This window comes from Xenopus tropicalis, chromosome 7, assembly GCF_000004195.4.
Source record: "Xenopus tropicalis strain Nigerian chromosome 7, UCB_Xtro_10.0, whole genome shotgun sequence".
NCBI classification, from domain to species: Eukaryota; Metazoa; Chordata; class Amphibia; order Anura; family Pipidae; genus Xenopus; species Xenopus tropicalis.
This window is the reverse complement of record NC_030683.2, coordinates 94,952,753-94,969,620: the sequence shown is the minus strand read 5'-3', so window position 1 is coordinate 94,969,620 and position 16,868 is coordinate 94,952,753. Positions and strand designations below refer to the sequence as shown.

Below are 16,868 nucleotides of genomic sequence, written 5' to 3'. Positions count from 1 at the left end.
TGCCTGCCTTACCCTGCCTGTGTGTGCCATACTCTGCCTGCCCTACCCTGCCTGCCCTACCCTGCCTGTGTGCCATACTCTGCCTGCCCTATGCTGCCTGTGTGTGCCATACTCTGCCTGCCCTATGCTGCCTGTGTGTGCCATGCTCTGCCTGCCCTATGCTGCCTGTGTATGCCATGCTCTGTTTGCCCTATGCTGCCTGTGTGTGCTATACTCTGCCTGCCCTACCCTGCCTGTGTGTGCCATGCTCTCCCTGCCCTATGCTGCATGTGTATGTGCCATGCTCTGTTTGCCCTATGCTGCCTGTGTGTGCCATGCTCTGTTTGCCCTATGCTGCCTGTGTGTGCCATGCTGTTTGCCCTATGCTGCCTGTGTGTGCCATGCTCTGTTTGCCCTATGCTGCCTGTGTGTGCCATGCTCTGTTTGCCCTATGCTGCCTGTGTGTGCCATGCTCTGTTTGCCCTATGCTGCCTGTGTGTGCCATGCTCTGTTTGCCCTATGCGGCCTGTGTATGCCATGCTCTGTTTGCCTTATGCTGCCTGTGTGTGCCATACTCTGCCTGCCCTATGCTTCCTGTGTGTGCCATGCTCTGCCTGCCCTATGCTGCCTGTGTATGCCATGCTCTGTTTGCCCTATGCTGCCTATTAATGTCATACATAGTACATACAGGGACACAATGCTGGGGTGTGATGAAGTGAACAATGCCATTGATTACAGCTTGATCCTGAGGTATGAACAATGCAGCAGGTGAAAAATGCAGGGATTAAAAGGTGTGATCAGTACAGGGGATTGCTTGTTTAAATGTGTGAACCATGCAGGGGGCCAGTTAACCTCAATACTGATACCATTTAAATCTTACACAAAGGTAGCCACAAAGGTACTCAAAGCAGCCAGACAGGTGGGGGGCTACCAGTTGGACAGCACTGATCTACATCATTGGGAAATAAAATCCGCAAACTCAAGTTCATTGGCTATAAGTTGAAGTAACAGTGAAGTTCATTGGCTATACACTGAATAAATAGCGAAGTTCATTGGCTGTAAGCTGAAGAATATGATCTTTGTCATATAAATTCTGATGCTAATTGCACTGGTTACAGAGCTGCCATGTAATAATGATCTGTATTATTGACTAATCAGTCTTATAGTGTGACATTTATATCCCATATATACAGTATATTGTGAGTTGGTCCCTAAGCTCAGTAAGTGACAGCAGCACAGAGCATGAGGAAGATGGGGGGCTACTGGGGCATCTTTGGAGGCACAGATCTTCCCTGCTAAATGGCTGTGGTTGCCTTGGGCTGGTACAGAAGCCTAAAACATAATGTGCAACATTTCTAGCCTACTTCTTTATTTAGGCTTTAGTGGGCAGTAGCCCACAGGGCAATCTTGGATGTGTCATTCACCATGACTAACTTGCTAAAAGTATAATGGCATATTCACTTACCCTGACACAATGAGCACATTTTTGGATGAAATTGCTATGTATTTTTCCCCCAGTGCACAGCTTTTCCCAGAATTCATGTGTCTTTGCATGTGCAATGCAGGCGTTGAATTGGACACAATTTCACTGCATCTGACTCATGCGTGCTGCTTCTGATTCATCTAAACGAACGCAACTTCGCTTGTGCTTCCCTATAAATTGGATGCAGTTGAGCTGAATATTTTCACAGTCTGCCTGGTGTCAGTTCCAGTGTTCGGCGTTAGAATGACGTCTGAGCCCAATTCTTTAGCCACAAGTGTGCTGCATCTATTAAAGCAGAACACGGAGGATACCCTGGAAACTGCTGGTCAGGAGAGGAGCTTCAGGGTACACAGTGCAGTAGTCAAAAAAAGTTTGGAACAGCAGGCAGGAAGGACTAATCGGCACTAAAACCAAGTTAGTTGCAGAAAACATCAGAATGCAACTAACTTGGTTTTAGATGCAACTCACTGTAGGGAAAAACACAATTTGCCCACTGCGTACTCAGACCTAAAGGAGCCCTACAGTGTCACAGTGCCCTACGTCGTCCTCTTTTAGGCTCTGTGACAATGGCTTGCAATTGCTTCTTGCAACTGGATAACAGCTTGTTACCATTAGGAAGGACACTTGGCATGCAGCATAACATTGCGTGCTGTTGGGAATTTGAGAATCCATGCTCTGCATGGCAACATGGATAGGCTGCATAATAACAAGATAATCTTTTGGGGCTTTTTGATCAGCCAGTCTTAATTCATACCCCCAAATAATCTCTTGACATAGGCCTCCAAATCCTAATCATTTTACTGGGAGTCTGTTTACATGTATGAGACCTGTCACCTTCTGTTAATACTCTCTTTTTGGAGCAGGTTTGGTACTGAACGTGAATCTGAAAACCTTCTATCAACCCCCATTGGCCAAAACCCTGTACAGATTTAAAACCAAAAACCTATCATCATATACAGCAGTGGTTCTCAACCTTCCTAATGCCGCGACCCTTTAATACAGTCCCTTATGTTGTGGTGACCCCCAACCATAAAATGATTCCTAAGACCATCGGAAATATGTGTTTTCCGATGGTCTTAGGCGACCCTTGTGAAAGGGTCGTTCGACCCCCAAAAGGGTCCTGACCCACAGGTTGAGAACAGCTTTCTAATGCCCCCGGCTCTCCCCTGTACTCACCTTTAACAGCAGCAGTGTTAAACAGCTCTACGGATAGATTTATAGATTTATGAACGCACTGAATGGCAGCTGGCATGTGATTGGTTAGAAGAAATTCAACCTTTGCTGCTGCAAAACAGTTTTAATATTAATTTTTAGTGGGGGCAATTTTTGTTTTCACATATACCCATTTTATGATTTCTGCCTGGTACCAAATTGCTTTTTTTCTATAACACAAATATACACAGGAAAATCATACCAGCAATAGCAAATCTTTCACTGTGTATGGTCAATTTTAGGGGTGCATTTAGCATTGCTTGAATTCTACCATATTTGAGAAAGATTTTAAATGGATTAATATTGATCAAATAAATGACCTGCAGTTATTTTGTTTAATCACAGCAGTCTTCCAGAAAACTTTTTCCTAAAGAAGTGCATGCAACATGGTATGTTCTGCTTCACATATATTCCACCCCAATATCACAAGGATTGTGGCACTCCCATTCCATAGTAATAAAACTACCTTTATTTCACGTATGGCACAAGTTTGGCAATAGTTCAGACCACGCAAGTCCTTTCCAGGGGTGCTGCTGCCATGGGGCAAGTTGAGAATGGGTTACCGGGGGACAAAAAGCCACTCATGGTAATTTAAACAGCCATAATTCTGATTTTTAAATTAGATTTTGGCTCTTCTAGTACAGAGTGCAGAATTACTTTGCACTAGCAATGTGGCCCCTTCTCATCCCCCTCAAAAAAAGGAGGGGGGGGGTGAGGGCAGCTTTTGAACGTAAGCCTAAACTGTGATTCAAAATAGGCATTTCCTGGCATTTCAAGTACACAGAGGCCCAAACATCCCCCACCCATCCAATAAACAGTGACTGTCTGTGGCATCTTATAGCAGCCCCACTGGCATTTGCCAGAACCCACAACTTGCCAGTCCAAACGAGTTGCAATGGCTGCCAAAGGGTTGCAAACACCCTAGATCACCTTGTTCTTGGTTTTTATGAGCTTGAGAACTTTGCTATACCTGTGCCATATGTGAAATGAAGGCGGTTTTATTGCTATTGAACAAAAGTGCCACAATCCTTGTGATATTCTCAATTCCCAGTATCCCCAGCCCTTTGAGGAGTCAGGTGACATCTCAAATATTCAAATTTTTTCAAGAAACAAAAAAAGTGAATATCCAATTCCCATTGATTTCTGTGGTATCTCGGTTGTATGAGCTGGAGAAATTAACCTTCTAATCAATTCAACTTTATTACAGAAATCCCAATTAAATGGACTGGCTCCTATTATCTTAATTAAATCTCTAACCTCAACCCTTGATAAATGAGCCCCTAGCCCTGCCTCCCCCATCAGCAAACGGCCAACGCAGACCCAGTGGAACAAATAGTCAGCTCACAGCATGTAAAGAAATCTGTTAGCATGTTTTTGGTTTTTTATTATTATTTTTTGTAAGTGCCCTTCATGCATATCAGGTCTGTCAGCAACAACCCTAATGACACTTGTTATAGCGGCGCAGCACTGCAATGGTACAAGAGTGTGCGCCGTATCTTATCCAGCAAATGTAATAAACCGTGCAATAACAAAAAACAAAACAAAACAAAAAAAAAAGGTATAAACATTAAAACACTGACTGTAGAACAGCAGTACAGAGAAAAAGGTAGTGTTGCACAAAAAGAGCCAAATCCATGTTCATCACATATATACAATATAGATATGTACACATATATCATCATCCTGTTCATGAACAATATCAAAATAGTCTATTCCTATTGAAAGATCCTTCCAAGAGCTTTGCTTCGTGCCTTAAAACATGACAACTTTAAAGAATTTTATTTACAAAAAAAAAAAAAAATACAATAAAACGCACTGACGCACTATTGCCACAAGAGTTACTGTTACGCTGGAAAGTTCTCAGGCTCTGTATGAGCAGGGATAGAAGATGGCAGAATGTTCTACAGAGCGGCAGTACAAATCTAATGTTAGGCTATGAGGGGGGCAGTGATAAATAAGTTGTAGCTTCACAGAGCAATCATTCCTTGGCTGCCGGGGTCACTGACCCCCTTTAGAGAACTGGAAAGAGTCAGAAGAAGAAATCAAATAATTCATACACTATAAAAAAAATGGCCACAAAAAAAAAAATGAAGGCCAGTTGAATACATCCCACTGCATTGCCCCAGAATGGGAAGAGTCAGATAGAGAAGCCAGATATCAGCCAGGCAATTCTATCCCTCCCTGTGCGGCAGACTGCAGGTCACAGTACGAAGTCCCCACGTGGGATAATTATACATTTGTACATGATTTAAATTAAAGCTGAAAAAAGACTACAAATATATATGATAGAATATATTATATCCATGTAACACTTTGCATCAATGTTATTCTAGGAGTGTTTTGGCGATCCATTGCCTAGTGCTGCAGATTATAATGGCTCTGCTATATTCTAGGTACTGGAACCTCGGTCAGATAACAGGATTTATTATTTGTTTATTATCATAACAGAATCAGCACTTTAATCATTTCATCACTTGCGGGCTAGATTAACCACTTGGCTGCCAGAGGTCATGGACCTGACTGCTGGCGCCAAGCCCTGTCAGGCACAGGGTTTAACTAGGAAAAAACTTGAATCCTCAGATTTCCCAATATCACTTTTCCTGATATATAAAAGAGCTATTGTGACATAATATAGCCAGAAGATTTATAATCCCCCCCTCCAAGGGCACCACCCACAATCCCTGCTTCATCATCATCAACTCTAGGCAGCATGTGTCCCAAGCAAATAAAGGTTGACAGCCTCCTTGCAGAAAGGTGGGTATTGACTGTCACAGCATACGTGGCATAGAAAGCAAAGCAGGACTACAAACAGACCAGCAAGTCTGACACTTTCCATGTACTCCTCAATGCCTGCAAATGAGTGCAATAGCTGCAACATTTGTGTGTGTGTGTGTGTGTGTGTGATCCTAGTGTCCATTCCACCTGAAACCAATATAGTGGTGGCCATGGAGCTCTTAACATGCTTCCGTTAAGCTCAGTAACAACATTACAATAAAGTGCCTGTTCACTGGTATTGCACTGCCCTGTGTATCCTGTACCTTGCTCTAATGTCCAAGTCTTTAGCTCTAAACCTACTAACTCCATTGTTAGAAAATGCAAATACATGATGAATTGTACTTTTGGGTGCAGTTTTAGTACCAGAAATAAACTGCATAGTCTTTGGATACAAAACTTGACTATCTCAATGCGCGTGTGTGTGTATATTATTTATATATATATATATATATATATATATATATATATTACACACACATACATATGTATTAGGATACACAAAATAACTGAAAACAAAACATTAATTAGCAAGAAAGAAATGTAAACACTTGCAGTTATTTGGAGGGGGACAATATTGCACAAGTTTAACGCCCAAACACTAAGGCTTCTTTTCTCAGCAGGGGCAGAGTTCTATGCAAAATGCCATACAGAGCACCCTGTGCCATCTATACCAGCCCGGTGTGCCAGTTTGCTGCAGGTACATATGTTGCTGCAAATTGCACTGATTTTTGGCCTGTTTTAATAAAGAAGCCTCACTATTTGTATTTAGGGTTGGGAGAAGAATTCTCTTAGCACCATACACATTTTTATTGAACAGATCTAATTAAAGGGGAACTCTACCCAAACACAACTTAATCTTTTTAAAAAGTAAACATACGTTTAAGCAACTTTGCAATATACATGAATATAAAAATATGCAGCCTTTTCATGATTTTTAATGTAATGATATGGTCTGGAACAGTTACCTAAGCCTGCCCCCCTGTTCCCTGCTGATCTGGCCGACTACTTTGAGACTCAAAATAATGTAACAGTAGTTGACTGTCCTCAGCCTCCAAATCCCACAATTCCCTGCACATGCGATGTCAATAAGGAAAGGAACATTACAGTGCAATGCATTGTGGGTTATGTAGTTCCTGCATGCTGTCTGTAAACTATGGAGAAGTTGCTGCAATTTGCAATATCAATGTTTTTGTCCCTCCTCCCCTGCCAGAATTTCAATTGATGCAGAAATAGAAGAAATGTTTTGCAGCTGCATTCAACATATAAAAATTGTATTCACTCATACTTTTTGAAGGAACAGATTAAAGTTACAAGTAGGGGGTTCTGAGTTGTGGGAAGTTCTTTTAACTAATTTTGGTTTGGAATCTGTACTTCTTCTTTAATGGCAAACTTTACAGTGGGCCAATGTCATAAATACAGATCTGAATTTGACATTCCTACTGATCATGATGTGCAAATAACCCTAAATGCACCATGTGCCTTTCCTTTGTGCACTCACACATGACCCACACAGGAAACTCACTTTACCCAGAAGCACAAGCAAGACAGTGCCTACAAGCTGGACCCAGAGGTTGAAAATTGGAGGTTGGGCTCAGTGGGAATCTAAGCTATTATACTAGGCTAGAACTTTCCATCTTTCTCCAGGCTTTGTGCTTATTATCCATCATGCCATGTTTGAGAGCCAGATTATATTTAAATGGAATACAAAGAGGCCTGTGGAACCCATTGGGAGGGCTGCATGGGTCTCCAGCGGAAAAGTTTTGTCCAAATGCTTCAGTTGCTTTTAAGGGCTATTGTTGCATACAGCTTAATCACTCAAAAGCAGTGAATCAGAGCAGTTTCTGTCACCAGTAACTCCACAGTTGGGGACAAACTTACTTATATGGCAATCCCATGACAACCGTGAGCCCAAGGGCTTACACAAAATTGCCATAAAAGTGAAGGCTTGTCCAGTGCTTTCCATTCATGCAAATGGTAAATGACACACAGGTGGGAGCAAATCCAAATGCCACAGTGGCACAGCTGTAAAGGAAACTAGGCTTCTAAAGAAGTCTGCCGATTCATGACGGGAAGGATAGATGTAGGGTGCCACCTGCACCCCAATAAATCCTTGGACCATCTAAATTTGGTCATAAATCATTAGATTTGGACTGGCAGTTTGGCCAATTTTGGCAAGTCTGACTGTCTGGCCTAGTATGTCAATTCAAAGGGGGAGGATGCTTTTTGTCAGACAATCCTATTGCAAAATGAATATGTCATCTGGCTCACTGGCAGTTGAAGTGAGAGAAGCTGCAGCTCCCATTCACTTCTTGTAAGTCTAACCAATGAATAAGTGGCTAACGTGGCAGCTTTCCTCCTTCCTATTTAGGTGGCGAGTAGGCTTTTTGTTCAAGAATGTCATTAAAATATTGGAGTTAAATACAAACAACCAGCAGTGTGCAAAGTGCACCTTTACTCATCCAGATGTGCTTTAAGTGCCCAGAGGTGCATTGGTCCATGCACTAAGCTCAGCAGGTCTGGAGTCTGGTCTGGGAGTCAAAATAGGCCCTGGCATTCCAAATACACAGAGGCCCAAATGGCCCCACCAGCCCACCAAGTACTAACTGTCTATAACATCTAACAGCAGCCCCTCTGGCATTTGCCAGAATCCACAGATTGCCAGTCAGGGCCTGAAGCTCAGCAAACGCAGCACTTTAAGGGGCAGGCAGCACTGCATAGAGAGAGGCGCAGCACTTGAAATATACAAAAATTTAAATTTGTGAAATTTTGAGGGTTTTTTTTTGTTTTATAATTTAACAAAACTGAAAATGTTACCAAACTCAAATAAAAATGTGAAACAATAACACTAGAATGCAGAGAATTTGCATTCTACTCATCATTTCCATAGGCTTGACAAACTTTAAAAATAAAACAAAAAAATAGAAAAACTCAAATAAAAAAAAAAATCATAAACTCCCACCGACGTCTATTAAAATGTGTAAGCTTTTAGAACAGGAAGTTTTACTATCAAGTTTTTTTAGAATTCTAATTTGAATTTGTTTTAGCACAAATAAATCTAATTCTGTAAAAATTTGAAAAATCTTCCCCGCCCCTTTGTGTAGCAGGCAGCACGGCATACAGTGAGAGGTGACTGCGTTTGTGAATACGCTTAGTGCATGGAACAATGGATGAGAGGATGGAATGTAAGCCTATATGTATTATACAATGTGTGAGAATGTTGGACAGATTGAAATTTGTGGCCAAGGCTAAATCACTCCCCATAACAATGGGCAAAATGAGAATTCATACAACAAATTTTACTATTACATTTAAATCCGACACATTGTTCTTATATAATAAAACATGTTAAAATATCAAGACTGCATTTACTGCCATAGATTCTCTAAAAAAAAGATCATTTCAGCAACAAATGTAGTCATCTGTACTAAGGGCAAAAGTGTATATTTTTGTAAACAACAAAAAAAAGCAATTCTTATAAAGTCACCAGAGAGCTTTGTGCTGTCTTTTTATCCTTTTGTGACTGTCTTTAAGGCACATGGCGCGAGGGGTGTATTCCCTGCTGGCTGAGTGTGGCCACACAGCCTGTCATATACTTGAATGGAATCTGTCTGGTACTAGTGGTGACAGGCCCAAATGTGCCTTTGCTGGCCAAAATCCACCCATCAATGCTTAGATTCCATTCAAGTGAATAACAAGCTGCAAGGCCCATATTCAAGTGCTTCCCCAGCAGCTGAAACTGCCAGTAGAGCATACACCCCATGTACTATGGGCCTAATAAATCTATTACACAACATATTTACTATCAGATACCAGTGCCCTTGGAAAGAATAATATACATTAGAGAAAATGCAGTAGGGCACTGGTACTGTTGCCCTAAACAAAGTTGTGGATAAATTAAAGGAAATATACTCTAGCAGGATTTATCTTCCATTTAGTGTCTCCTAAATAGGCAGTAACATATAAGGAATTAGCTTATTAAACACACAGAAATGTCTTCTCAGCATATGTGGAATTATGCGTTGGAATAGGAAGATCTCTATAGTCAGCAGAACTGCACCATCAAGTGCTCAGACTTTATAGCCAAAAGAATCTGGACAGCCCCTAGCATCTCCTCAGTTGGACCACTTCTACAAGACCAGGAGCATGGGCTTTTCCTATGAGCTAGCAGCTGCACACAAGCCTAACATCACTATGTCCTTGGAGTTGTATGAAGGTTACAACTACTTGACTCGGAGACAGTGGAAATGCATTCCCTAAAGTGATGAATGACCCTTTGTGCCTGAATGTGTAACGCCGACTAAGTGTAGTGAAGAGGGATAATAGACTGGGGCTGTTTTTCTGGATCTCTGGCTCAACTGAAAGCAAACCTTAAAACTACAGTGTACAGTGCATTCTTGACAATTCCATTTATACTTTACTTAACAGTTTATGGGAAAGCTCTGTCCTGAGGCAGACTGATATGCCGATAAAGCACTGTCCATACAGAACTGTAGAGATGGGAGTGGAATAACTTGACACAGAACCCAGAACAACTGGACTCCTGTGGGCTAACCTGGAGCCTGTGTTGGAATTCTTCTTCCGCTAAATTTAGTCAGCATTATGCATTCAGGCAGGAACAGTGTCCAACTCTACTAACGTTATTGTGGCAACATGGAAGCAAATCCCAACAAACAATTTCCACCATCTAATGAAAAGCTTTCCCAGAAGAATAGAGGCTGCTGTGAGACCAACATTATATTAATACCCTTGCTCTTGGATTGAGATATCTCTGGATGCTTTTGGCAATGTAGTTTATTCTGAGCTGCTCAACTGCTGCCAAAGCAACATGGATGCTTCCACTTTCTGGCATAATAGCAAATAAGCAGTGAAGTATGTTCAGTTGAGTTAATATGCCATTGTCCAAATGTTTTAGAGCCTAAATGGAGGATCTATGTTAGGTATATATTTCCTTTTATGAAAAGCATTATTTGCTGCAAGAAAGCAGCAGTCAGAGCTTAGTGAGCTTATATATAAGCTATCACTTAAATGAAAGCCTCATGTACATAAAAGGGGATTTATGGGCAAATGGCAACCTTGACAAGGCAATCTGTATTGTACAATTGGAGCTAAAGGCACAGCACATCCTTGTCTAGTTAATCAGTTGCCCCTCTCAATGGCAGTGACGTTATAATGGAAGATTCCCTCATGAACGTATGATTACAAAGCAACAGATAAAGGCATATAAATAACAAAATGACAAGATCGGTTCTAGAACCTGATGTGCAGCAGTTCCTTCCATCAGTCCTGGGTTTGGTGTTAGGGAAGGCGTGAAATGCTAACTGATATTCCCTAAGAAAGTACGCCAAGTGAGAATCAATCCAGATTTTAGTGTGACACTTGTGGCCGACATTAGTAAACACAAAGCCAAACAAGCTGTCTAAATCACATAACGATAATGAGCGTCGGCAGCTTACCAAGGAAACAAACAGATTTTTTTTTTTTTTTTACAGGGTCAACTCAAACCATCCATTTCATTTATCCTGTTAAGTATAGTTTTGATTGTCATCAAAGTCAACATTGATAGCAGTGTAGCTTTCATGATTTGGATATTTCTACCTTTTGTCATCACATTCATGGTCACTTATATCAATAGCAAGGGACACAAGACAGTAAACCAGTTTAATAGTGCTATACAATAGAGTCCCAGTCAAAGTCATCTTGAATGTCATCTGCGGGAAGAGGACGGCGCATGTGGAAGTTTGATGATGGCATCATATGCTGGTTCATTACTCCATGGTGTCCTGGGGAAAAAAAGAAACAAAAGGGATATCAAAATTAATTATAATGGACTCAACTCTGGGCCACAATTGCCTTTAAATCAGACAGATATCAAAGCTGCTCTGAGCCCAAAGCAGTACCTCCTGCTATGCAGTGTAGGAAATGGAAAGGGCAGCATGGTCCAGTAAACATCGAGGGCTACAGTGTTATTGCCCGGAAATGATAGGCAACATGTGAGTACAGCTGGAACTATATGTAATCCACAAGGCAGATGGCAACTTGAATGATTCTTTCCTCATTTCTCCTAGTCTTATAAGCTTCAGAAGCTTCTATGGGTGTAGCATAAGGCACATGAATACCTTCTGTTTTTAAAAGGCTTTACACTGCCCTGCTAGCAAGTCATAAATAATGGCTTCTCTCTTTACATACCTGACATATGTGACCCTGTAGTGCTCATTGGCGTTGGTATAAGTGGGTAACTTGGAGGTCCCATCATTGAAGTAGGAACATTTTGCCTAGAATCCATATATACATTACCTAAAAATGGAAAAATATCATATTATCATGTTATATATCATATTATACCATATGATCACCGGAGCACAAAGTAGAATCAGATGCCAGAGCTGGCACTACAGTTACAGACTGAGTACTAAATACAGTATTTATTGTATAATAAAAGGGAAATATATGCAAGAATATAAGAAGCTTTACTCCCAGTTACAGGATCTATTACTCGTTTTTATAACAAAGATTTGATTTAAATCAACGGATGTTGTACTGTGTATACAGTCCAGAAAGATGCTAGATTTAAGCCTGAGTTCCATTCCTGTGCTACCTACTTGTGATCCTGGCAAAATCATTTAATCATCAAGTCAAAGAAAGATAAAGTGTAATGTCTGTGGCACTCAGTGGAGACTCATGGGAATTCTGCACTAGTGTAGTAACCCCTTAGAAAACAATTAGCTTTACTCAGCTTATGAAGAAGAAATTAAAGCAAATATTTTGTTGGCTGCTATAGTACAAATTTGTCCAGCATTAGTAAAAAAAATCTCATTATGCCTAAAATACTGTGTACAGCTGTAAGTTTCCAATCTGTGGGACAAACCTTTCTAGGGGTCCAAAGAGGTGGTTAAGGAGGCCTGGCCTAAGAACAATTCAGGGTGAGACTTAGGTAGAATACCGTTTTGCTCTTGTAGAGAGTCTGAGAAATCATGCTTGAAGGTCATTTAGACTGAGCTTTGAGCTTAAAATATATTTTGCCCTACTTGTATGCCTCTTTGGAATGCACCTTATGGTCCTAGTGTTTTTATATAACTGTACACTTACCTGTTCCAAGGTGCTGTGTGGGCTTTGTGGAGTGAAGGTTACTGTGGCAAACTGGGGATGGCACATTGCTCTGTGAATGGATAAAGCCAGTCTGGGTAAAGAATTTATTGAGAGAAGAGCACAAGTCTGCAAACTGAACTTGATCCAGGGACCAGTTCTTCAGATCTGCTTGCCTCATGCTTTCCATTAAACCTGGACACAAAAACAGAGACAGAAAAAGTAAGTTACAGAAACAGAAAGTTTGCCGTCAAACCATTTCGAGGTGTACATTGCTAGCCCCATGGTTAGAAGAATGTGTATAACAAGACTACAATTTAAGACTAATGGCATCTACAAGATTTGATCTTTGCAAAGGGGAAGAAGCACACCAGTGTGTCGGCAATGCCTTTAAATCATTTATTTGCAGAAATGGACAAACAGCACAAGCTTTCGGGGGTGACTCCTTCTTCAGGTGCAAGGGGTCACCCCCGAAAGCTTGTGCTGTTTGTCCATTTCTGCAAATAAATGATTTAAAGGCATTGCCGACAGACTGGATTGCTTCTTCCCCTTTGCAAAGATACATGGAAAAAAGGCTTGGGAGCGGCTGTGGAAGTTAAGCACCCTCTGAGAACATGTATGTAAATGGTGTGCTGAAGATTTTTGTTTATGTTGATCTACAAGATTTGATACATCAACTCCAGAGACCAAAGCACCCTTTCCCTGCTGGTAAACAGGAAACAGACAGCCCCACAGGTCTCTGCCTACTAAAATAAGTATTTCCAAGCAAGACTCTCTTCATAAAAATGATGTGTACCTTGTTGTTTGCTTGGCATAACCCCTAAATCAAAACGTTTTATAAATACTGTATTGAGAAAATAAATGTGTTATATAAATCAGCATAGGCACAGATTAGGAGAATACATACCTTGGAACTGAGAGAGATCCACATCAGACCAGTTGGCACTGCTAGCAATACGGCAGCTTTCCTTTAGCATGTCTAGAGTGGAGTACCAATCTGTAGATTATTACAAGATATTCAGCTAATATCAAAAATCACACTATTATATACAATATTATACTGTATTATATTATATATATATATATATATATATATATATATATATATATATATATATATATATATATATATAAATATAAAATAATCATCTGTGGCCAGCACACCCTTCAATGCTTTATCAAAAATTTATTGAAAATATATTGTTAAAACCGACGTTTCGTTCCTCATTAGGACCTTTCTCAAGGATAAAAAACAATAGTGCATCACATCACATCTGAGAAATATATTTTCAATAAATTTTTGATAAAGCATTGAAGGGTGTGCTGGCCACAGATGATTATTTTCTATATATACATAATTTTGGCTATGCACCCCGCAGAATATTGAGCCTTGGAGTGCGGACACCATTTGGAGATATATATATATATATATATATATATATAATACAGTAACTATTGGTGCTTGCCACAGAGTACCATGAGAATAAACGGGGCCCTATAAGATGACAGCTTCATATATATATATACATTTCCATTAATTAAATGCCATCTCTAGTAGGGAACTGGAGTTGTGAAGTTGTGGGTAAAGTATAGTACAAAAATTGTACTTATGGCTTATGAGCTATGAACAGAAACACACACACACACACACACACCTATATATACTTTAGGGTGCAATATGATTTTTGAGCACTAGATGCCACTATTCTATTTCGAGTAAAAGAGAAAGCTTTAGTTGAGGGTAGGAACGCAGAAAAGGAAACATCTATGCACCTAATAAGCTGTCATTTTTTATGATTTATTTTATAAGAAAATAACAGTTATGTTTGTAATTTAGTTCTTGCAAGGAATGTGCTTCCATTAGAATGGGCTAACCCCAAAAATCAACTGAGAAAGACAATGCTATACTATTTCATGTTTCTCTTCCAAAGAAGTCTTAGGGAAATGGTACAGGGGAAAACATTCACAACAGCCGGGCTGTTATCGGTAATACCCCCCCCCCCCCCCCCCCCCCACAGACTGCCCTGCTATAGAAAGAATACCACAAGACAAAAATAGCAATACAAAAATAGTACGCTCCTTGGAGCATGAAACCTTTCTTCGTGGTTTCTTGTTGATACACTTTCGGCTATTCCCTCCTAAATGTTGTAAAGTAAAGTGCACCTTCCAGTGCTAGGTTAGTAAACTAAAGGAGAAGGAAAATCACTGGGGGTGCCAATTTGTTATTCTAGTCACTTACCTGCTACCCCGAACTGGTACTCCTCTTCTTCAAAAAAGCCACCAGCTCGGAGTTTTGTTTGACTACTATGCCACCATCTTGTTCCAGTATCACAGGCATCCTCTGTGCCAATTTAGTTGGGTGCATCACCAAGAAAAAACTCTGTACTGAACATCCCCCTTGCCAAGGGGAGGCCCGAGACACAGAACAAGATGGTGGCAAGGCACCAGCCAGGGGTGGAGGGTAAGTGACTAGAATCACTGGTGATTTTACCACTCATTCTCCTTTAATGTACATCTTTGTTGGAACATAAGCTCACGCAGAGCACTGGATATGGGAGTTATTTTTTCAGCCTTCTGCTACACATAAAGCGCCCTCATGAACAAGGTATGTAATGGGGTTAAATTCACATCAATATAACAGGCATCTTTAAAAACTTACCATTACCACATGGAATTTGTTGCTGTGTTAGAGATGTCTGGTGTGCTAGAGATTGATGCTGATGGTTCGGATGGTGCTGTATATGCTGATGCTGTGCAGGATGCTGGGCACGCTGCTGAGGATGTTGAGGCTGATGAGGACTTTGTTGATGACAGTGAGATGTGTGCTGAGTACACTGCTGAGGATGCTGATGATGTACTACATTGTGGTGTATGTGTGGTGAATGTTGTGACTGTTGCGTGTGTAGCTGAGTGTGAGATAAGTGAACCTGCCCCATGGAGTCGCCTACATTTGTGCCAAGGTTACTTGCATGGCTATTTGTTATGTTATTTTGGCTACTGTGCTGCTGAGAACTCATTGTGCTGCTAGGGGAGTGCTGATAGGAACAAGGAGAATGGGTCTGCTGGGAGGACTCTGAAGGCAGGTTCATCAAGCCTGAAACACAATGAGGATAAAAGTCATATTACCACAAAACTTCTCTTCCAAAGCTTGTAATACTGCATTTGCTGCATCTGAGCCTGGACAGCTTGCCATCGTTGATAGAACAATGAATTCTGAACCATACAAGAAAATTCTAAAGGAAAATGCTAGGACCTCTGTCTGTGAACTGAATCGCAAGAGACAGTGGGTCATGCAGCAAGATAATGATCCTAAACACATAAGTCGTTCTTACAAAGAATGGTTAAATAAGAATAAAGTGAATGTTCTGGAATGGCCAAGTCAAAGTCCTGACCTTAATCTAATTGAAATGCTGTGGAAAGCCTTAAAGCGAGCTGTTCATGTGAGGAAACCCACCAACATCCAAGAGCTAAAGCTGTTCTGTATGTAGGAATGGGCTAAAACTCCTCCGAGTGGATGTGCAGGACTGATCAACAGTTACCCACAAATGTTTAGTTGCAGTTATTGCTTCACAAGGGGGTCACACCAAATACTGGGAGCATCATTCATTTACTTTTGCTACACAGATATATTATTGGATCATTTTTTTTTTTCAATGAATACATGACCAAATAAAATGATTTGTGTTTCATTTGTTTCATTAGGTTTTCTTTGTGTACTTTTGAAAAATCAGGTGATGCTTTAGATCACATTCATATAAAAATATAGAAAACTTTAAAACGATCACAAACTTTCAAGCACCACTGAGTGTATCTATATACATAGGCAACGCTGCCCCCATAATTCACAATGATCCAATAATGACACAGTTCCCAAAGCTTTCTAACAGACATGACCGCTTTTACCTTAAAAGGAATACTGTCTTGAAAAAACATGTTTTTTTTTCAAAATGCATTAAAATCCATTGCAAACAGATTTTTTAATATTTAATTTTGAAATTTCACTTGGGGTTAGCCATATACTTAATTTCCCAGGTTCCACAGCCATGTGATCTGTTTTCTGATAAACTTCAGTCACACTTTACTGCTGTGCTGCAAGTTGGAGTGGTAACACTTTTAAAGATGTGCAGATGTGTATAAGACAATGGGTCTTGTTCGTACACAGGACAATAACCAGGGATAAAATTCCATTCATGGCTCCCTATAGAACTATAAAATATGAAACTTCTCTTATATAAAATAGAGCCTAAGTTGCTAATAAATTAATTAGTTTGTAGGTGCTGAAGACTCTTTTGTTACTCTAACCTTGTCAGCTTTGTCCCCTTGTCAGTTTCTATTT

General features: G+C 40.4%; 1 protein-coding gene across 5 annotated transcripts in view; it reads right to left on the bottom strand.

Annotated features, from left to right (window-relative positions):
• Window positions 1-7,866: 7,866 nt before the first annotated feature.
• The window catches only part of foxj3 (forkhead box J3), a 58,484-nt gene continuing 49,482 nt past the window's right edge, over window positions 7,867-16,868 (bottom strand). For 3 of the 5 annotated variants that reach the window (XM_031904773.1, XM_018095237.2, XM_018095236.2), the window contains 5 exons: window positions 15,192-15,626; window positions 13,440-13,529; window positions 12,536-12,727; window positions 11,636-11,743; window positions 7,867-11,229 (listed from right to left, as the gene is read on the bottom strand). In XM_031904773.1, the coding sequence (XP_031760633.1) occupies window positions 11,117-11,229; window positions 11,636-11,743; window positions 12,536-12,727; window positions 13,440-13,529; window positions 15,192-15,626 (938 nt within the window). In that variant the 3' untranslated portion in view covers window positions 7,867-11,116. 5 annotated transcript variants of the gene reach the window in all.